General features: G+C 43.1%; 1 protein-coding gene across 15 annotated transcripts in view; it reads right to left on the reverse strand.

The window, feature by feature from the left end:
- EHMT1 (euchromatic histone lysine methyltransferase 1) overlaps positions 1–20,645 on the reverse strand; it is a 152,566-nt gene that overhangs the window by 67,500 nt on the left and 64,421 nt on the right. For 7 of the 15 annotated variants that reach the window (XM_025211189.1, XM_025211188.1, XM_025211192.1 and 4 more), the window contains 2 exons: positions 12,956–13,043; positions 1,760–2,316 (listed from right to left, as the gene is read on the reverse strand). In XM_025211189.1, the coding sequence (XP_025066974.1) occupies positions 1,760–2,316; positions 12,956–13,043 (645 nt within the window). Of the gene's footprint in view, positions 1–1,759; positions 2,317–11,852; positions 12,047–12,955; positions 13,044–16,096; positions 16,397–20,645 lie in introns of those variants that run through there. The other 8 variants (XM_025211194.1, XM_025211196.1, XM_025211198.1 and 5 more) reach the window with 4 other exon arrangements.

Here is a 20,645-nt window from a genome sequence, read left to right on the forward strand (position 1 = left end):
GCCGTTTTCTAAAACAGACTCTCAACCCTATCGGGTCAGATACAGTAGGTTATTTTAATTCAGAGTAAAGTGAGAAAGAAAAAAAAATAACGTGGGCAAGAAATGTGAGGCCCTGTCTCCTCACCTACTGCTAGTCTTTTAAAAGGAAAACTGACTACATGTTCCTCTGTCTCAGGGGAACCTCTCCCTGTGAGGGTTCACAAGGGTCTGCATTGGTTCCCTACCTTAATCCAAGTGTATAAGGGACCACAGTGGCAGACTGCAGAGCACTTCTGACTGCAATTCTTTGCTTGGAAAACATAGAGCTTGATGCTGCACTTTCATCACACCTGCATGCACAGCATCTGGCTTCCCTAGTCAAAAGCCCAAAAGGGAACAGGGGTGAGAGCAAGCGAACTGAAGTGCAATCAGGGGAAGGCAGAGGGGAAGCTAGTGGTTTGAAGGAATGATCTTGAAGCTATGGCAGGGGGGGTTTCTGCCCTTTTGCCGACACTAAGCACCCAAGAGGTTCATAATTTTGAAATGCTCTTTAGACTCCCACCTGCTTCCGGAAGCACAGGTGGTGTTGACAACCAAGAGCACCTTCTGCCATCTGTGTTTGGCAAAGTGCCTGGGACCTGTTTTTCTGATCCTTACCTCACCACAGTGATCCATATCTTTGCAACCTCTAAAAAAAAAAAAAGATTACTGTTGTGTTGCAGTGATAGGAATGATGCCTGAGGATCACTTAGCGTTTTTCTGTCTGTGAACCGTTGGTACCCAATGAGAAAATACTTCACCAGTGTTTCAACAGCTATCCTCTCTTTCTAACTCCTTCTGGCTGGGCTTAAAAATGCTGAACTTAGCTTTTAAACTCCTCTGACTTGGGTATTGGCAAAGAATCTATCCCTCCCCCTATAATCAGCTATGAGAATGAAGATTGTTTGGGGCCCCAGCTAACTGTCCCTAGATTTACAGCACTGAGGGGCTGGAGGCCAGTCATCTGCAGTGCCAGTCCCTCTAGTCTGGTAACCACTCATCTACTTGGTCCAATAGAGCCAGAGCTTACCAACATTTATGTCATAAAACAAGGCCCATTTCTGCTCTTAGGGGTTTGCACAAAGGAGGAAGGAGCAAGACTGATGGGAAGGGAATGTTCCCCTTAACCCCAATTCCATTTTTCATCTGGAAGAAGGCAGACCTATATCCTTTACTAAGTGACAGGCATGCACTCACTCCAAAGGGCACCTTCTATGATTAAGACCATTATATTAACGTAAGTAAGAAACATGGAGAATACCAGCCTGGTTAAGACAGCTGAAGGCAACAGTGATGCATAGCAAGAAGTCCTAAGATAGGAACTTCCTGCTATGTAAAGATTCCTATCAGGCTTGGAATCTCACTAGTCGTACATGATTTATCTTTGGGTTGAACTTGCAAGGATGAGACATGTTTCAGAAATAGCCCTTTGGATTTCAGTGATGGGCTTAAGGTACAAAACAGGCAAGAAAGAAAGGCAATTAAATTTCCCTCATGGATCTGCTGGCAGAAGTAACTGATTAATGATGCATTTGAAAACACAAGGGGCAGCCCCATATCATGGGACATTTTAACATCTCTGCCTCTTGGGAGGAGGAAGAAGAAACTCTGGTCAGTAGGCTATTTCCAAATGACACTTATACACACACATTGAGGCTATACCCTACCACCCACTAGAAGTTGAATACATAGAAAACCCAGTGCAATTGCAGTACAACTGACTGCAGTACATATACATTACCAGGCTAGGGGTGGGTTTAGGCATGGTCTTCCGTGCTCTGTGGACCTTGATTTCCGCATTAGCAGGGGTGGCTTTCTTAGCATCCACATCCTTACTTCCCTCCCCGAGCTTGGCTGGCATTGTGGCTTGCATCTGAGAAAAGGTGCCCACAGTTCTCCCTTTGCTTGCCCCTCCTGGGAGGGTTTTCGCAGCATGGCCCGTGAGAGAAGCAAAGGTGCTGGTAGTCCTTAGTGGCTGCTCCTGTGCCATCTGCTTAGTTAAAATATATCCATTACTCCCAGTTACAGAAGTCTGTGTGAAGTCATTAGGTTTCATGTGGTTTTGTTTCCCAGTCTCACCGTCTCTCTCAGAAATGCCATTCTCTGCTATCCTATTTAACTTAGTACTGGAGTCCTGCTGGCTCACTTTTGTATTGTCCTGAGTGTTTTTAGCTGGATTTGGGTGGCTACCAGCTTCGTTGCGCTCACAGGAGCCATTCGTTTCACCATCTACTGCCATTTTTGGTTCCCCTACTTGCTTTTCTGTGGCACTTTCATCTGCAGCCATGGCATTAAACCCTGGAGAAAGAGGGAGAGAGAATTATCACACACATTACTGAGACTTAAAAAGGAAGGCATGCCTAACTACAAGACTAGGCAGATCAGAACAAATCCCTCCTCCACCAAATAATAATAATAATAATAATAACAACAACAACAACAACAGCAATGGTTGCCACTTATCCAATTGGTCACCACTTTATCTACTTGGTTATTGGGGGCTGATCACCAGCTGGTATAAACTGGTATAGCTATATTGGAATAAGTAGAATCACGCTGATTTGAATCAGCCTCAGATCTGGTCCTTTTCTTCCAACTACATTGCCAAGGTGAAAATTGTCTTTACAGTTTTTCCCATAACTACATTTATGGGGCCATCCATCAATACCTTGCATGTCAAACAATGTTATCCAATACTGCATTCCCATCTCAGGCAAAGATTTCTCTACAAAGGCCACTTTCCCAATAGAAAAGCTTTGCTGGGGTAGTTGTACTGACAAACCTTCCTAAAATAGATGCAATAGGGCAAAAGAGCATCTTTCGCTGGCACCGCTTCACTTGTTCAGTAAGTGAAATAAGCAATGCTGACAAATACATTATTTTGCCAATACAACTACGTATACGCTAGAACTTTTGTTTTGGTACCTTTTATGGCTGAGCAAAAATTCATCAACCTAGCCAACACTGCTCTACTGCAAAAATTTAGGATAGAACCTAGACAGGGATAGTTTGTCTTGCCTATGTAACAAAGGGTTAAGAACCATCGTGTCATAGAAGAGATCGCATTTGAGTAAGGATGAGGTTAAATCACTTTAAGCACCGTTCTAGGCTAGGAACACTTATCCCATTCAAATTACAGTGAGATTCAATGCAAACAGACTGAACTGTAAATTCATTTACAGACAAAACAGGAAGGGATGTGTTAATGTAAGAAGTTCTTCCCTTGTCTGACATCTCTCCCAACTATACAGTTGGTCCAATAAAAAAAAAAAAAAAAGAGTTTTCAGCCCCAGGCAGAAAAGATCTAAATGTGAACTTGACAGAAAAGTTTCTACCAAGCAAAACCAGCATCTCTCCAGACAACCAGAACTGATAGCAATGCACTGGCACATTCTGTAGAATGATTAAATCAAACTGTAGTTAGGGCTTCCTCATATTGTTTTCCTTCCAGAGGCCAGGCAGGAACAGAAGTACAGACAAAAATAACCAGCTTAAGCTTTGCCTAGTTAGGCTGTCAGACTATGTGGGTCTAATTTAGAGCTTGATTCGAAGTATATATCTGTGAATTGAACCTGGAATTTTCTGAAGGGCTCATAACCCAGGGGAGGGGCTGGAATGTCAACACAGCTCAGCACACCAAGTATTGGGCTGCTCTGAATCCTTTTAAATCCATTCAACCCCTGCTTTAGGCTATGGACACATGAACATAGAGACAGAGCTGGAAGCATAAACGTGGAACAACTTGCAATGTATCAGCTGTGCCCAACCAAGCAGGCTGTGCATTTGATAGAGTGAGACAATAGCCCAATTTGTCCAGGGATAAATTTGCAACTGTTGGCACAGGATGGCATCTCAAGGGCTATGTCATGTGGTCACAGGTTTTTAAAAAAAATGTTTAAAAAAATCATAATAGATAACTGAACGTGACACAGCAGATTAACCTGCTCACGTGTCCTTGGCCAAGAAAAAACATGCCCACTCTTCTGCTTGGAGCAGCACTGGTATGGATATAAAGCACAGGGGTAGGAACAGGATTTTGGGACCCCATAAAGGATTCTCATTCTTCCTTTTGATTCTAAAATGCTCTGCATTCAGCTCAACTTTGCCTTGAACAGGTTTAACACAGAGATTCATGCCAATATTTGATAGTTAAACTCTCCTCCCCCAAAGAAGATCCAGCTTAGCACTTGTACTGTTCTCTGAACTTCCACTCTGTTTAGTACTCAGCTAGGATTTAAAGAGAAACACTGTTCCATAAGAATCAGCACTATTTGCCACTGGTTGATGCATGAAACTAGCCATAATATGGCTCATAATTGCACCATACCAGCCTCACCTAAACCCCCCCCAAAAAACAAAACAAATAAACAAAAAACAACCCCCCCGCCACCCTTTTGGTCGTTTCATGATGAAATCAATGGATATCTGATGTGGAAAGGGTTTTTATACTTTGATGCCAAGCAATACAGAGCTCTCCTCTTGGGATCCAGCACTGGCATTTTTACCTGGCAAGGAACTTCCATCAGTAACACCCTTCCTTCCCAAATAGAGGCAGCCAAGGCTTGTTATAGCTCCCCAGGTGCATACTGCCAGTCTAAACTATGGACAGCTGATTAGCTTTTAAAAATAGCTCACCAATACTCTCTAGAGACTAGGCAGGAGGGCAGAAGCAAAAGCATGCTTCAGTTAGGCAGCCTAATGGATCTCCAAGTAGGATTCAGTCAGAGCAACACAAATGGTTGCCACCTTAAGTAACCCAGGACAGTTTCCATGGATGCATTTTGACCTATAGAAACTACAGTACAATGCACAAGTATTTTAACCAGAATGACTCTGAAGAATAAAGATTATTTTTTAAACTGTTCACAAAATCAGTCAGGGAAAACTTAAAATTAAAGATCACGGGGAAAAAAAAAAAAAACACACAATCATGCATATTCCCTTCTCACTTCTCATATTTCATATCTGGCATTTTAAATAAAGGTGTTGGAAGAGTTATTTCATTCTTCATTTTCAGTTGTTTTAGCCCTGGAAGGAATACTGAATTGTGGAGGATCTGTGGGAGGCATCTGGCACCAGGGAAAATGAGACCCTAAACACAGGATGATTTAAGCTGCTGTGGCTTCCCATCAAGTCAGTCCAATAGCTTCTGCAGCTGATTATTTGATAAAACAATTTTTTTCACTGTTCATTCAATTTAACTGCCACAACAGTGACCAGATCAAGACAGACTAGAGTGCTGCATTAGGGGCAAGAGTAGGTGCCTTGCTCCAGAAAGCACATGGACACATTATGAAAAAGTCACTAAGCTAACATTAAAAAGCCACCTACAATTTCCTACTTCTAGTAAATGTGTAACTGCAATCCGATTGGTTGTGCAATGCCATTAATCTTTATAAAAAGACAAAAAACTTTCCAAACTCCCATGAGTGAAAAAATCTTACAAAGCAAAGCAAAGAAAAATTGCCCTGGACTAACTGACTACACAGAATTCATGGAAATGGAAGAAGAATCAGACCCTTAGAGCTTTCATCTCAAATCTGCTGCCATTCAGTAGGCAAAGCAAATTTACAGGGTTTCAATATTTGGTTTCTAGTGGACACCTGTCCACATGACAAAAAATTGCCACAGCTTGTTTCTCTTGCTGGTAATGTTAACAGAGAAGTGTAGGACTGAATATGAAAGGAGATTAAAACCCTCCCTGATCCCCCAGTCAAATTTGAGGCACACTAGGGAGAAAGCTTGTATTGCAGCTGCCTCTGACACACCTGCTCTGGGGTGAGGGGAGAAAGTCAATCTGGCATCTTTCATCAGCACAAAATGATAACAACTAATAACGTATTGCCTAGATAAGAAAAAGCTGACCATTTCCTACAAAGTTGTTCTATACACTGCACAGATCCCCTATGAGATGCACCAAGACTGTCTAGCACGAATGTATTCAGGAATCTCTATAGATTTTCTCAGGATTCTATGTGAGCATTTAATTAAAAAGACCCCCCTCTAAGACCTACTTTATGTCCATCCCTAAACTACTTAAGACATGGTAAAATAATTAGGTTAGTCACCTTTTATGGGAGACCTGGTGATAGAAACATATTAATTGCCACACAAGTTCAGGTTGCTGGTCCATCTGGTCTGGTATCCCCACTCTGGCTACGTTGCACTTTCTCCCAACCCAGCAAAGCACATCCTTAAGCATCACTGAAACCTGGGAATCCTCATCCTGCGCTTACAGTGTGGCTGGATGCCTTGCTGAATGGAGATGGATTTGAACATGTGATAAAATGTTCTGCTGAACTGAGACCTCTGATAGAGGGCAAGATTAGATGTTTCACAGGGAGCAGGAAACCCCATAAACAAAGACAACTACTGAATAAGGAGTCAATAGCACAAGGTCCTTGCAAGCCCCAGACAATTACATTTAGGGTTTATGGCCTAAAGCAGCAGTGCCCAATTAATCTGGCCCCATGGATCCAAGAAATTTGGTGCAGGAAAAGCAGGAGTATTATTGTCACAGCTCCCGGAACTGCAGCAATTAATGCCACCACTGACCCCCGAACACCAAATTTCCTTACCCATGGGGAACCCTGTGGTATGAATATGGCATACAGGCTGTTTTCTGGTCACCGCCACCCTACCGCATGAGCGTTCCCATTCTGTATAATTTTTTTCTGTCTTCTATCATATGCCACTATTTCAATGCTGTTACGGTCTTGGTCTGAACAGTTATCTTGCAGCCATAAGTTCCATAAATGCCCTTAAGCAGAGCATAAAAATGAGGGGTTTTTTTAATTTTGTAGTGTGTTGTCTTTCTTGGTCTCATTAAATGTCTCTCTGCTCTTCTATTAGGACACATGCAGAACAGAAACATGCATCCTATGTTTTATCATATTTGGCTTTCTTTGTTCCCAGCTACACCAGCCAGTCCCATATTTTCAGTCTCTTCTTGCATGAACTCTTCTGAGGCCTTCAATCATTTCCTTCACCCATCTCAGAACCACATCTGTTTGTTTGGGGCTTTTTTGTTATGTCTGTTTGCTTTAAGATAAGGCAACCAGACCAAAGTGCATTATTCCATGCAAGGGTAAACCTTTAATTTATAGTGGCATCCTAATATTTTCACTATTTTACTGTACTCCTTTCCTTAAGCAGTGATGCATTTTGTTTTTTTGACCCCTGCAACACACCAAACAGAGGTTTTAATTGAGCTGTCCACAGTGCTGCCTAGACCAGCCTTCCTGAGTGGTTAATTAAGAACCCTGCAGTGTATCCCTGCAGGGATACACAACAAAAAAAATCCTCTGCTGTCCTCCTGTTTGTCCACTCGCTGAGCTTCATTAGGACCTGCTGAATTTTTAACATTCAACGTTTCTCAACTAACATTAAGAATGTGCCCCTCTTCCAGAACTCAGACAGAACCACAGAAAATTGTGTACCTTTATGATCCCCACCCCCTCACCTTTCTAAGACCAGGAATTAAACAATTAACAAAGTTGGCATGTAAACGACCATCACTGGGTCTCTGTATTCGCCCAGCTCCCAGCTATCACTCCTGGCTCTCCGCAGACTCAGTCAGGCCCCCTCTGCACCACTTTCACATGCTTGGCCTTTATGAAGTGTTCTTTTCAACCGTAACCGTTAGGAACTGGTTTTTAATCAAATGAAAGTGGAATTTCTGAAGAACACAAGAAAATATTGAGAGAGGGGCTGAGATACAAGTCACCACATATCCCAGCCCCACCTGCTGTAGTTTATGCTCCTTTTCTGGCTTTCCTTGTGCAGGATTTTTATCTTTTTGAAAAAACTCATGTTAGTTTTTTCCGCTGCTACAAAGCTGCTCCATTCTACTGGTCAACTTGCCAACGGCCGCCCCCAAGCAGACTGTGTATGACAAATGAACTATGGTTCATGCCAGCTGTTCAAACTGCAGCCAGAGGGAAACTGTACTGCATCTGTACTGACAGAATGGGATGAGTAGGCCACCAGGACTTATACCCCTTCAGTTCAGTTCCCAGCCTTCAGATAAGCACCTAATTCTTTTAGACCCCTTGGAAAAGTGACACGCTCCCATCCCCAGTGGCACAGGCCAGAAAAATATAAAAGATACGAGCCCTCCTGCTTCAAGGTATAAGCCAACTGCGGTCACTGGGATTAAGGGGGAAAAATAATTTTTAAAAAATCTTGCTGAAAGTGAATGCTCAGTTATCTATTATGGGTTTTTTTACACATTCCTTTGAACCACAGGGACATGGACTGCTGCTGGAGACAGGACTCCCAATTCTTTCGATCTGATAGGTTATTCTCTAGGTTTGATGGCATCTTCAAACAGAGACAGTACGCACAGCTGTGCTTCCTCAGATTTATCAAGGAGATCTTCAGCTGCAGCAGGAAATAAAGGAACCCCAAACACATCAGTTCACTTGATCGGGTTTGTGGGTCTTATGGTTTGTCATAACAAACAGCTCTCCCTCCTTCTCAAAAGAAAAAAAAATGAAATGGGAAAGCAGAGAAATAATAATTGAAATAATAATTTGTTGAAAACCCGAAGGAGGGATACTAGTTGAAAGGTTCCCAATTAACATCAAAACTGCAGACAGTAATTCTGTAGTCACTTTAAAAAGAAGCTACCACCCATTTTTTCAAGCCAAGATCCTGAAAGTTTCAAACTCGGGCGGTAAAACAGAGCTGGCGATTCTGAGCCAGATGCTCAGCTGACACCAGGCCCTGAATATGGCCATCTACTTGCGGTGTCAAGTCTCCATGTAAGAGACCATTTCCAAACTACTCAGAGACTGATCAATAATCAAACAAGAAGAAAACGCTTTAATATTTCAATTGCCAGGATCAAACCATGACAGTGACTGAAAATTGTCCCTATTCGGTGGCCTGTCTGAAATGCGGGAGATTATTTCCGATGGGAAATAGCCCAAGACCCTCACTGTCCACACCACCGCGTGCCCCGAGCTGATCTGTGCAGTGGTTTTCTATTGCTGTCCTGCCCCTAACAGAGGACTACTAGTCTGCCTGTTCTTAGTTCATGAGTTCATCACAGAAAGGACTGTTCTTGAACACCCGGGAGGCATCGTCCAAGTAGCTGCAGCTACCACAAATAAATACCGACTTCTTGCTCTGACTGGCTTCCCTGCGCACAGACACAGCAGGGGACACTGGTGAGAACCGAGCCACGGAGAGCAAACAACCCTCTCTCCCTTTCTAAAGGGGAGAGGCACAAAGGTAGCGACAATGCCCCCTATGCTGCACCTGCTTCTGACAAAGAAGTGTTGTACTGGCACTTTCCCACCAGCATTGAAACCCATCTGAAAAGAAAAATAACGTAGGAGAAATGTTTAAGGTTGACCTTCTTTTAAAAGCGGAAGTGAGTCTTATTTGTAAATCTGTAAGATGACGCTGGGCTCCGGGCTCCTCTGCTACCAGAATCCCTTGCTATCGTTCTCACAAGATGGCTGCCTCAGCAGTCACAGAAAGGTTGAGCACAGTGGAGAACTTCATTTTCAATCGCACTTCTCTGCCCATTCATTCTGCAACTAGCTTCTTAGCTGAAACTTTCCACTTGCTGAGCTGAGCAGAACAGGTGCAGCAGCCTGCTTTGAAAGAACCAGTGAGATGTAGCAGGGAGGTCTCCGGTGTGGACATTAGCAGAAGAATTTAAGTCACTCAGTTGTAAAGAAGTGATTCGTTACTTAGCTACTCACAGCAACAAACGAAATACAACACAATCTTCATAAATACAACAGCAACTTTTCTTTCATTCACCTCTTTCCACCCCAGGAACTGACCTAAACTTTTCCCCATACAAAGAACAAAACTAGCACCTTTCCCCAGGGCTGTGGGAAATATCACTCTATTCACTACTGTACTAGTCTCCTGTAGGTTTTATAATGGGTGCAATCTTAGATCGAACAGAGCTTTTATTCAAAGTATGCAACTAATACTGAGCTTTATTTTGCCTAGCTATTATTCCCAGAAAAAGAAACTAAAATGCTAGACACACTTGAACATTTCACCTCTACCGGTGTAAGTTAAGGTTTTAGTTTAATTTATTTCTCATTCTTGCACTCCTTGGTAATGCCAGAGCAAGCAGTGCACAATTGCTACCTTACAAAAAGGGCATATCTCCACATTATCTTTTAGTCGAGGAACTCAACACATTCAATGCATCAGGTGTCACAAAAAGCCTGTGAGGTAGGTAATATTCAAGCTCATCTTACAGTTGGACAGGACTTGGGTACCAAGGAGTTGCATGACTTATAAAAGATCAGGCAGTAAGCCAGTGGCAGGACTGGCTTAGGAGGGGAAGCAACACTTCCCTGGACCTGTTTGTCATGCATCTGCTAACGCATGATAAAGTGTGGTTAGCCTTGTTGATCACTTCGTCACACTGATGACTCATGTTCATGTTGGAGTCAATTGTGACTCCAAGATCCCTTTCCACCGCTGTGCTGCTGAGAAGGTCCTCCCCCAGCCGGTAAGCATGTTGGTGGTTCTTTTTGCCCAGGTGCAGCACTTTGCACTCGTCTTTGCTGAACTGCATCCTATTACTTTCTGCCCATTTTTCCAACCTGTTCAGATCTGCCTGGATACATTCCCTACCCTCTGGTCTGTTAACTTTGCCCCCTAATTTGGTACCATCTGCAAACTTGGACAAGGTGCTCTCCACACCCTCGTCCAAGTCACTGGTGAAGACACTGAATAGCACCACCAGTCCAAGGACCAAGCCTTGCGGGACTACACTGCCCACATCTTTGCAGGTCGATACTGACCTGTCCACCATCACTCTCTGGGTGCAACTCCTAAGCCAATTTGCCGCCCACCTGACTGTGTAATCATCTACATCACAGTTTATTTCCGAGAACAGAAGGAGATACTGTATCGAAGGCCTTTTTAACCTCTAGGTGGATGACATCTAGGTAGGCTGTTACCAATGATTGCCTGTATGGGGAATTTTGTCTAAGCTCAATCTCTGAAGTGCTCAGAACTTTTTCCTACTACAGGGAGAGGGGTGAGGAAGTATATAATGAGGAAGTGTAGCATCCTTTAGCTCAAACAGTAAAATCTCAGGCTTTTCAATCAAAAGTTCAATGCTCAGAGTTTTAGATCCTGGGTGCACTCCTTGCACATAACTTAGGCCAGGGAATACTCGCAAAACAACAAAGTCTGGTCAGCTCTTGGTCCAAGTAGCAGACGACAGTTCCCACCCAACCCGAAGCTCTCTCAGGCCTAATCAAAAGCCACCTGCATCAGAAACCTGACGTGGAATCTTTTTCCTAGGTGATTTGCAGATTCTTCGACAGACCCAAAAGACTCTGATAGGTTGGAGAAGTGTCCAGTTCTTGGGATGTTTCACTGAACACCAAACCTCCCAGCCACGTGCATTGCCTCCACTGCTACATTCTGTGCGGTCTCTAAGGAAACCATTTCATGACAACTTGTCAGGCAGTTGTAACAATGTAATGTTTGGGCAACACTTGAAAACATAAATCACTATATAAGTGCTAAGTTTTATTGTTAATAGAACTGGTGAACATTAACTAATTGAACTCCTGTGACAGACAAAGTTGGTAAATGAAGGTCAGATAAGAACAATGTATACTGCCACACAATCCAATCATCATGCAAATCATAGTCAGGCATGTTTAAAAAAAAATATATAGGATAATACAAATATTATTCTGCAACAGGGAATGGAAGTTACACAGCTTGGATTCCAGGACTTGTAATTTTTCTGAGACATATGAAAATAATATTAATAAAAAAAAAAAAAAAAAGAGTTGGCAGATTGAAAGAAGGGGGATTGCTTGGAAGTCCAATACCTTGTGAAGCACTGAGACTGGAAATGAATGCTTTATACCATTGCACAGCTGGGATTCTCAGCTTCCCTATGTCACACTGTATGCTGTTAGTCCAAGTCAGTCAAGAGGTGTCAGACTCCAAAGTATCATTCTCTTCTGATCATCTACGATTTTTTTAACCCACCTGATTCCAGAGACTGCTGTCTTGAGACCAGCTAGAGTGAGAAAGCAATGGTTTGTATCATATTAAAGAAGCCTAATATCCCAGGCTTAAGCAAACAGAAGGTACCAAGTCAGATTCTCCTCTCTGTTATGCAGATGACACCAAATCAGACCCATCTGAATTTCACCTCCATTCCTCCAAATCTTAATCATATGTGTAACTCTGACATCAAGGGGGGCTGCTCACATGCTTACAGTTATGTACATGGCTGCTTGCTAGGCAAGGGCATTAGCCTCTAACTAAAGCAGTCTTGTAAGGAAGTGGTTTTTAAAAATGGTGTCAGAGTACTGAGACAAGAGAAGAAACACAGTACTCAGAAAGGTGTGAATTTTTAAAGATCTGATATTCCATGTCCAGCCAAGACCAGAAATATTTCGATGATGCCAGTTCAGTGCTTTTCTAAACCCCTAATCTATTGAGTAGGGCAAAGTATATCAGTCCCTGCAGAGGCAACAACAAAAGCCAAAAAGCAGTAGCTGCTCACTGTGCTTGCATGAGAATAGTTCTTCTGATATCGGAATCCATCAAGTCCATTGTTTTATAGCCATTAATAGTACAAAAATTAGGAAACCAAGGGTCAAACTTCATCAGTTTAACCCTGAGAGGGATGAGGAGGTCAAAGTAACTCAGCCTCCTTCCTGTTTCCAAACCCGGTCAGAAGCAGAAGTGAGAAGTAAATATAATTATCTTGACGCGTGGAGAAAGAGAGAATGAGAAGCACATTTGCATCCTGTGGGGTGTGTTCCTAGTGCTACTGAACCCCCAGGAACACTGTGCCACAATTTTCAGTGGGAGCAGAACTGAGGTCCTTAATGGACACAGCATATTATCACTAACCCACCAGGTTATTTCTAAATGCATGATATTCAGAGTCTCCTTTATGATCAAAGAGCATGCTTACCTTCTTCTTTATTGTTGGTGATATCTTTCAGCAGCTCAGTCTTCATGCAGATGTCTTTCCTACTTTCTCCCTTACTCTGCACTGTTTGCTGGGGCGGGGGAGGAAGAGAGACAGAAATAGGCAGGGTTTAGCCCAACATTCATATATACTATATGGATTTAAACAAAACCAAATTACAGAAAAAATCTTCTAACATCATGGACATGCTGCATATTGCTAACTCACTCCTCTAGGAAACTATCAGCAAGGTCCTGATCAAAGATCAAAAATTCTAAGGCCTGTCAGACCTGCCAGCCCATCTTATTCGAGTGTGCATTTTCTTCTGCAGTTGTCATTTATATCTTCTTAGTAAAGACTCAGGCCAAGATTGCTTCAACAGTGACTTCGGGTGCCCTATTCAGGGCTACAAAGTGACACCCTAAAGTCACCAGCCAGTTTTGAAGATCTCAGCCTAGCAATGTTAAGAAACTCAGGTATTTTCTCCAGTTTGTTCAAACGTAACATGCTACATTTCAAATCTCATCATTTAAGACTGCTACATTTATGACAGCCATTTCTCACCAAAATCTCAGTTCTAAGTTCTACAGTGGGTTTTTTTTTAAAGAAATAAACACCAGCTATATTATTCTGCCACTGAGACACTTGGCATCAAGCTCCTATCTAGGGTCAGTGTTTTTTCTGCTTAATTTATAAATGCGTGGCCATGAAGAAAAGCACAACAGTCAGAGGAGAGAAAGGTATTTTTTTTTAAATCCTGTAGGAGGAAGGCCTTTTTGACACAGTTCTCTGTTTAAAGGGACAAGCCAGTGTAAAAAGAAAAGATGACGACCGCCTTGCATTATTACAATGAAGCGTCCTTACAGGAACATCCATCGTAAGGGCTGGGGAATGACGAGGGTAAAGAGTTCATTTCATGCTGCGTGAATCATAGAAGAAGAATAAGCCTAGGTCAAGCCAACTGTTGTAGGCCAACACAGAGAGCAGATGGTGCCTGCAGCCATGTAAATGAAAAGGTTTAAAAACACACTGGGTAAAGAAAACCTGCCCTTCTCCCAGAAAGCAAGCAAAAGGAACTGAGACTTATGTGAGCCAGGCACATTAGCTTTAAAAACTCTTTCCATGCAAACAAGGATCTTCACATTGCCCTTCCTATTGTCATTTAAGTCTGAATGCTCCAAGGCTAGCAGCCCAGCTGATCCTGGTATTACTGTTACAAGCCACTCTGCAATTTTTGTTTCCATATAAACTCAGCTTCACTGCCAAGTTCTTTTTAGGTCTTACAGCAGCAGGGTCCTTCCTTTATGTATTGCAACAGACTCCTGGTCTGTTTAGCAAGTCCTCTGTATCAACCCATACTACATCACTGGCAGCAGGCTATTCAGGAAAGCTCAGGAAACACTAAGGCCACCGTGTAGGGGGTTAAAAAAATGCTGTCATCGTTTGAAAACCAGTGAACAACTAAGCTAAGCAGAGGAAACAGGTTTGAGGAACTCTACTTGTTAAAGTTTCTAGGAAAACCTCCTGTTTTTATCTAAGAAATGAACCAACAAGGGGCAGGTCTTTCTATGGGGAGCTGAAGACATTTTGCATCTTAGAGGATCATGCCTCAAACAAGTAAAGCATGTCCCATTTCCCCCTTCATGCATAAACCCTCTTCCATAGACATAAACAAACAGCAAAGATGCATGTCTATGAGGGCCCAATTAGAAAGGAAACTCAAGACACTGAAAATAATGCATCCAAATTTTAAGAGGTATAGAAATATTTTTAAAAAGTGATTTAGACTCCATCTTAGTCCTATGACTGAACAGTTTTAGATGAGACAAGCTTATGGCAAGGACAGGCATCATAGATTTTCCATCATGAAATGATCATTAGTGCAGCCTGAAGACTAAATGTAGGTCAACCTTATCTTTGTTTAGCTAAGAGTTAAAAAATTATTTGTGGGGCACACTTGCATGTGTGAATGCCAACTCTCTTCTCTCTTGCCTTCGTGTAAATCAGGAATAACAACTTCACTGGAATTGTCAATGGAATTATTCTGGTGAAGGCTACTGCAAATGACAGTAGAGTCAGGCCCACTGTATCTATGCAAACACACAGACACAGGGGCTCTTGCTCTTGAAGAATGAATAACCTTGCCCTTGCAGCAGTGACTGACATAAAATAAAAAAGCCTCAGTACCTCTAACAGTGGCCAGTTTGTTTTCAGACCTTTAGGTTATACAAATAAATCTCTTCCTGCTCCTACCTTTACACTGATTCCAACTGAAAGCTTCAAGTTTTCAGATTAGCCAATTTTTTTTGTTCAATTGATCTACATTTTCTGGATTACAAAATGTGACGCCCTTAGCCACAAACAGTCATTCATAAACCCCCTTTCACCTTGCCAGAGGATATGATGCTGCTGCTCAAGTGACGAGGCCTGAAAGAAAAGCCACTGCTAGAACCCTGAAGACTGAGCAGACCCCAGCAACCTGCCTACGGACCTGCGCTCTCCGGGACTGCCATGACCAGTACCTGGCAGCCAGAAGCTGGCAAACAAAAGTCACTTTCTAAAGAGAATCCCTATCCCTGCCACAGAAGCTAAAGATCATTTCTGTCCCATACTACTGTCAAAACACAAGACAGGATTACTCTAGGTTGCTTCTGACAGGCTCACGTGGTCCATATTTCAGAACCACATCCAAATGGCCCTCATTAAAAGCATCAGCGCCCACACCTATTAAAAAAAAAAAAAAACCAAAAAACCAAACCAGCATGCACTGCACATCAACATCTAAAACAGTCCAAAGCTTCTTCAGCCCTGTGGAGGGGGAAAAGACCACTGCATGTTTGGAAGCACATTCAGCAAAAAAAGGAGAATTGCTGCAAAGCATTCGAAGCCTGCACCCCATCCAACCAGAGGAGGAGGCAAGTCCCCCCCTCCTTGGTCTCTCAACAGTCAGTTGCATCAAGTTTATGGCACACATTTGCAGCCTGAAGACAGAATTCAGAAGCAGAGTCCTGCACAACCCACACCACCACCACCATGCACACTCCCTCCTCCAGAGCAGCAGGATTCTGGCTGCCCATCCATTTCCATCCAGCACACAATCCCACCCAAACTTGTTAGCAGCAACTTTGTTGTAAGTGTCAATACCTCCATTTTTTTCCCCTTAAATTCAAAGCAAACTTCCCTTTTTGCTCACACTCCACCATGCCCCAATCTGTCGGCTCCTGATTGGCAGAGAAATCTTATACCCACCCTCCTAGCAGAGAAATGTCTGCTTTCACAGCAGTCCCAACAAAAGCCAACTGCCAAGCACAGCCGGCTTCAGAATAAAAGTCTCTCACACTCTTTTTTTCCCCCTTTCCTGCAGCCGTCCGTCTCCATTCCTCTGCCTACAACAGAGTGATTATTAATCTTCAGTCACTGGAGCCTCCACAAAGATTATGCCCCACAACCAATGAAGCCTTATTTTTCCTTCTCTCTTTTTTTCTTTTTTGTTGCTTTCAAGGGAAACAAAAATTACTGCATGTGAAAAGAGACTGGGTAGGTCTTTGAAAGGACTTTAAAAACCATGAGAATCCAAATGAAGCTAGCACTAGGGGTTTTTTTTCCCCCCCTCTCCACCTCGAATATAAGAAATCAAGCTTCCTTAGCTACTTCAAAGCTTAGAAGGGAATGGAAGAAGATGCAAGCAGAGGGGCTGCAGCATTTCCAAACACAGAACTAGAAGCTGAACTGGTTCCTTAATAATTATTGAAAAAAAATAAAGCTAAAAGAACAGAAAGAAGCTTCTCTTTGGGATTTTCACCAGCCAGCTGGGTTCATTCCCCAGCAACGTGGTTCCGATAAAGCTTTTGTGCAAAAAGACAACACATGCATATCAAAACTTTAATCCAGCATTTTGTAGCTGACAAGCCCCCAAGAGATCAGCGAGTTACATCATGAACCAGAGTTCTCTAAATTGCAGACAATGAAAAGAGATATACTAAGATGTCTACCTTCAACCAGGTTTTTCCTCATTGTCTTAAAATGAACTGTCCAGGAACCTGAGACTTAGAAGAAACCTTTTTCTAATTTAAAAATGCAGCTAAAACAGGTCAGCTTGAAGAAGCATGCATGTGGGAAACAATCAGAGAAGACTAACCCTTCTCTTCCCCAACTATGCAGTGCACTATAGAAAATGCTATTATTTAACATTTAACATTCAGGGCACTAGCCGCATCAACACATCTGTTTGCAGACTAGGAAAGAAAGAGAGAGGAATGATTTTGAATGGCCTGCAAAGCCTACAACCAGAAGCTTCAAAACTCAATGGATATGTAGCTCCTTTCTCCATGCCAGTGACACCACTCTTCCCCCCACAGGCCACCCAGCCACCCCCACAAAACCAGCTCTCCCAACAGATCAAATTCTACTCCTAGGCAAACCTCCAGTAAGCACTTCAACAAAGTAGTATTTCACCTACTGTGCAAGGCGGCAGCGAGGTATGCAATATGTACTGTAGCAAGAAAGAGAGGCAAAGCTCTTAATAATGATGCAATTCCAGCAGCAGCAGATTCTCATTCACCCTTTATTTTTCTCCCTTCTCCTGAAAATCAACTTTCTAATAATATCCGTTGGCTTACAAAGAAAAAGATAGACATTTAGCAGCTAGTTATTTAGGAAACCGTGATTAAGAAAACACTTGGGGAAAGAGAGATTCTATTTTCTGTTGTTGCTGCTGTTGACATGTGAAGAGTGTTAACTTCAAGTCTATGCACAGATCATGTCCTGCTGTCCACCGGCTAGGTCTAGAATAAATCTTGTTGGGGAGATGCTGGCCTCCTGGCCGCTGAATTATTTCGTTCAGGAAGTGGAAGAAATGCAATCAACAATGTACCTGGCCTACAAAGCAGTCCCCATTCTCAAAGCTCCTTTTAAGATTGAGGCCACTTCCTTAGGAGCCTCTAGCAATCATGTGAATTGTGGCTAATATGCCATATTCAAAACAAGCACCACTCTCCTTCTAGTTTGTTGTCAAACCAGATTAGTCTTGTGATTCTCTTGTTTTAACCAAGCAATTCAGGGGACAGGTTCAGTGCACGGTTTCCCTTGCCTCCTATAAAACAACAGTATTGCTCTCTCCCCTTCACACACACTCAGAGTTTTTAATATTCAGCTATAATCACTCAACTAGCAAACAAGGGAAGGTGCAAGTCTCTGCATGCAAAAGCCAGGAACAGAGAGACATGGGCATGGAAGGTGAAAGGTCCTAAGTCCAAGTGACTTTTCACAACACAAATTTGTGATGATGGTCTTCAGTCTTTATGCAAAAAAAGTTTTTGGCAGCACCTCCTACTAACCCTGGTCTTCCTGCAATTTTTGTAGAAAAACCGCCTCTCAATCGAAGGAACAATGGTTCTACCAGACTAGTTACACCAACTTAGCCCCTAGCCTGGATGTAATTATACCAGTATCGAGGTGCTTTATCCTGGCACTGCTTTTTTGCTTTCCTTGTCTAACTTCATATAGCTTTGTCCACAGTAGGAGTGTTGTCCTGCTTTAACCATATCCCAGCATAGTTAAACCACTACACCCGGTATGTATAGACAGGCCCTAAACCCTGAGCATACAAAGGCATCTCCTCCTCACACAGTCTGAGGTTTACAGAAGTACTGTTCCATTATTCACAGCTGCTGCCTTCCCCTCCTTAACACTGGGAGGGTGTGGGGAGGAAAAGAAAGCCTGGCAACCCATCATTATCTGTAGCAAAAGCTAAAAACTCTCCCACTGGCTGCAAACCATCCTTTGGAGGAACTTCAAGTCCCCTAGAAGATTAGCGAAAAATCAACCAAACAGGAAAAGGGTGCCCAAAGCAAAGCAGATTGTGAAAGCCCATGGCGGACAAACGAGACCCATTTCGAAGACCAAGTCCAGTGTGCAGTCCTCATTAAAATGACCTGAAGCACTTCTCCAACCTGCGAGGCTCCCCTCATCCCCAAAATCATCATATCCATCACAGCACTTTGCTCTCTCTTCCACTCAGCTCTTCACAGCTCCAGGAGGAAGTTGCAGACAGGGTTTTGCTTCGCATTTCCAACTTCAGAAGCCAGGTTTGGGGAGAGTGCAAGGGCAAGGGGAAAAGTGGGGGGGTGGGGAAGAGGGAAAGGCACACAAAAATACTCTCCCTGCCCCCCCCCAGCTCAACTGAGCGTGCAATTTCTTGAAGTGCAGAAGGCCTCGTTCGGCTATCGCTCCCTCTTCAAGCAAAACTTCAGGTTACCTGCAAGTAAGCTGGAGTGCAGGCCAGGCAGCAAAACACCAACTCATGCAAACTGAGACACGGACAGGGAGAAGGGAGGGAAAAAGACTGCAGTTTAGGGCCTGTCTCTAATATCTACAGACGAACCTCACCAAGACTTTATTCTTCCTGAAAACGATCAAGCAAGATAGCACTGATCAGTAGCCAAAGTCCTAAAGGTAGGAGATCCTCAGAGTCTGTCAGCCATGGCCTACAGGCTTCGTCCCAGAAGTATTCTTTCTGCTCTGTCATTAGGATGGAGCCTGATCTTTTCCTTCAATCCCAAGAATTGCACTGAATTAGATCATCTTTCTCTGATCACCTCCCCCTACAGGCTGTTCCTGAGCATGCTCAGCTCGGCCTTCTACTGCCATTTCATAACTGCATTGTTTACAGACACACAGTGACCTGCCATTTTTTGACAGTAAAATAGAAGCTACTATCTGCAACACTAGTGCCTCTCACAGCCAGAGCTAATTCACAGCCCTGCTCAGACCAAGTCTCTCATTACAACCAGGATGCAGTCAAGTTCATGCCTTGCAATAAAAATCCAATTTGAAGAAAAGAATGATAAAAAAAACTCTGGAAACGAACAAATTCTGACACGGTGGGGTTTTGTTTTAGGTCAAAAACCACCTGCTCTACAAATTCAATCTAGCAGGAACAAGTTAACCCTTTTGGGGGGCAGTGGAGGGAAAACAGAGAGCAGGGACTTCAAAGGAAAATGTCAACCGGGATTTTAGCTTCTTCAAATCACAACCGTGCTTCGATGTCACCTCAAAAATCTAATATTCAGCCCACCGTGCCATCCTCTGTCAAGCTGCTCCCTCGGAAAAAAAGAGCTTGGGAAGATGGTATTTCCCTTGAATAAACAACTTGGCGTAGTCCCAGCACATACAGTTTTTCCTTTAAATGCAAACCAGAGTATTTTCACAGGCACACAGGAAAACGAGAGGAGAAGGAGGGAGAAAAGTTCCCCATTTAACACCAAGAGCTCCATGAAAAGCCTGGCAAGGTTGTTTGAGTCCTTCTGCATTTCAGCTCTCTCTCTCTCCTTTACGTCTCACATCATACTTTACAGGTGAAAGCAGCTTTACATTATGGAGGAGAACAAACGCCAGAAAACCCATCGGTTTCCTCACCCTTGGAACAAGGACAATTTGTTCAAAACTTCCCTTGCGCAAGGCAGACGATTGCTCAGCCCCACAGTATGGCAGCATTTGCCCGTTAGACGCTCTGAACCCACGCTGCCTCCCCCCATCTTCTACCACTCTTCTTTCTGATGGATTTTGAAGGAAAAACTAATTGCCTTGGATATGAGGAGAGGGAATGAGTTTCCTAAACAGCTGTTATTATGGCTCCCAGAGTATCAGAAAAAAACATCTTGCTAGCAACTCTTTTTTTTTTTTTTTTTTTTTT

This window comes from Alligator sinensis, unplaced genomic scaffold (genome assembly GCF_000455745.1).
Source record: "Alligator sinensis unplaced genomic scaffold, ASM45574v1 scaffold323_2, whole genome shotgun sequence".
Lineage (NCBI taxonomy): Eukaryota > Metazoa > Chordata > Crocodylia > Alligatoridae > Alligator > Alligator sinensis.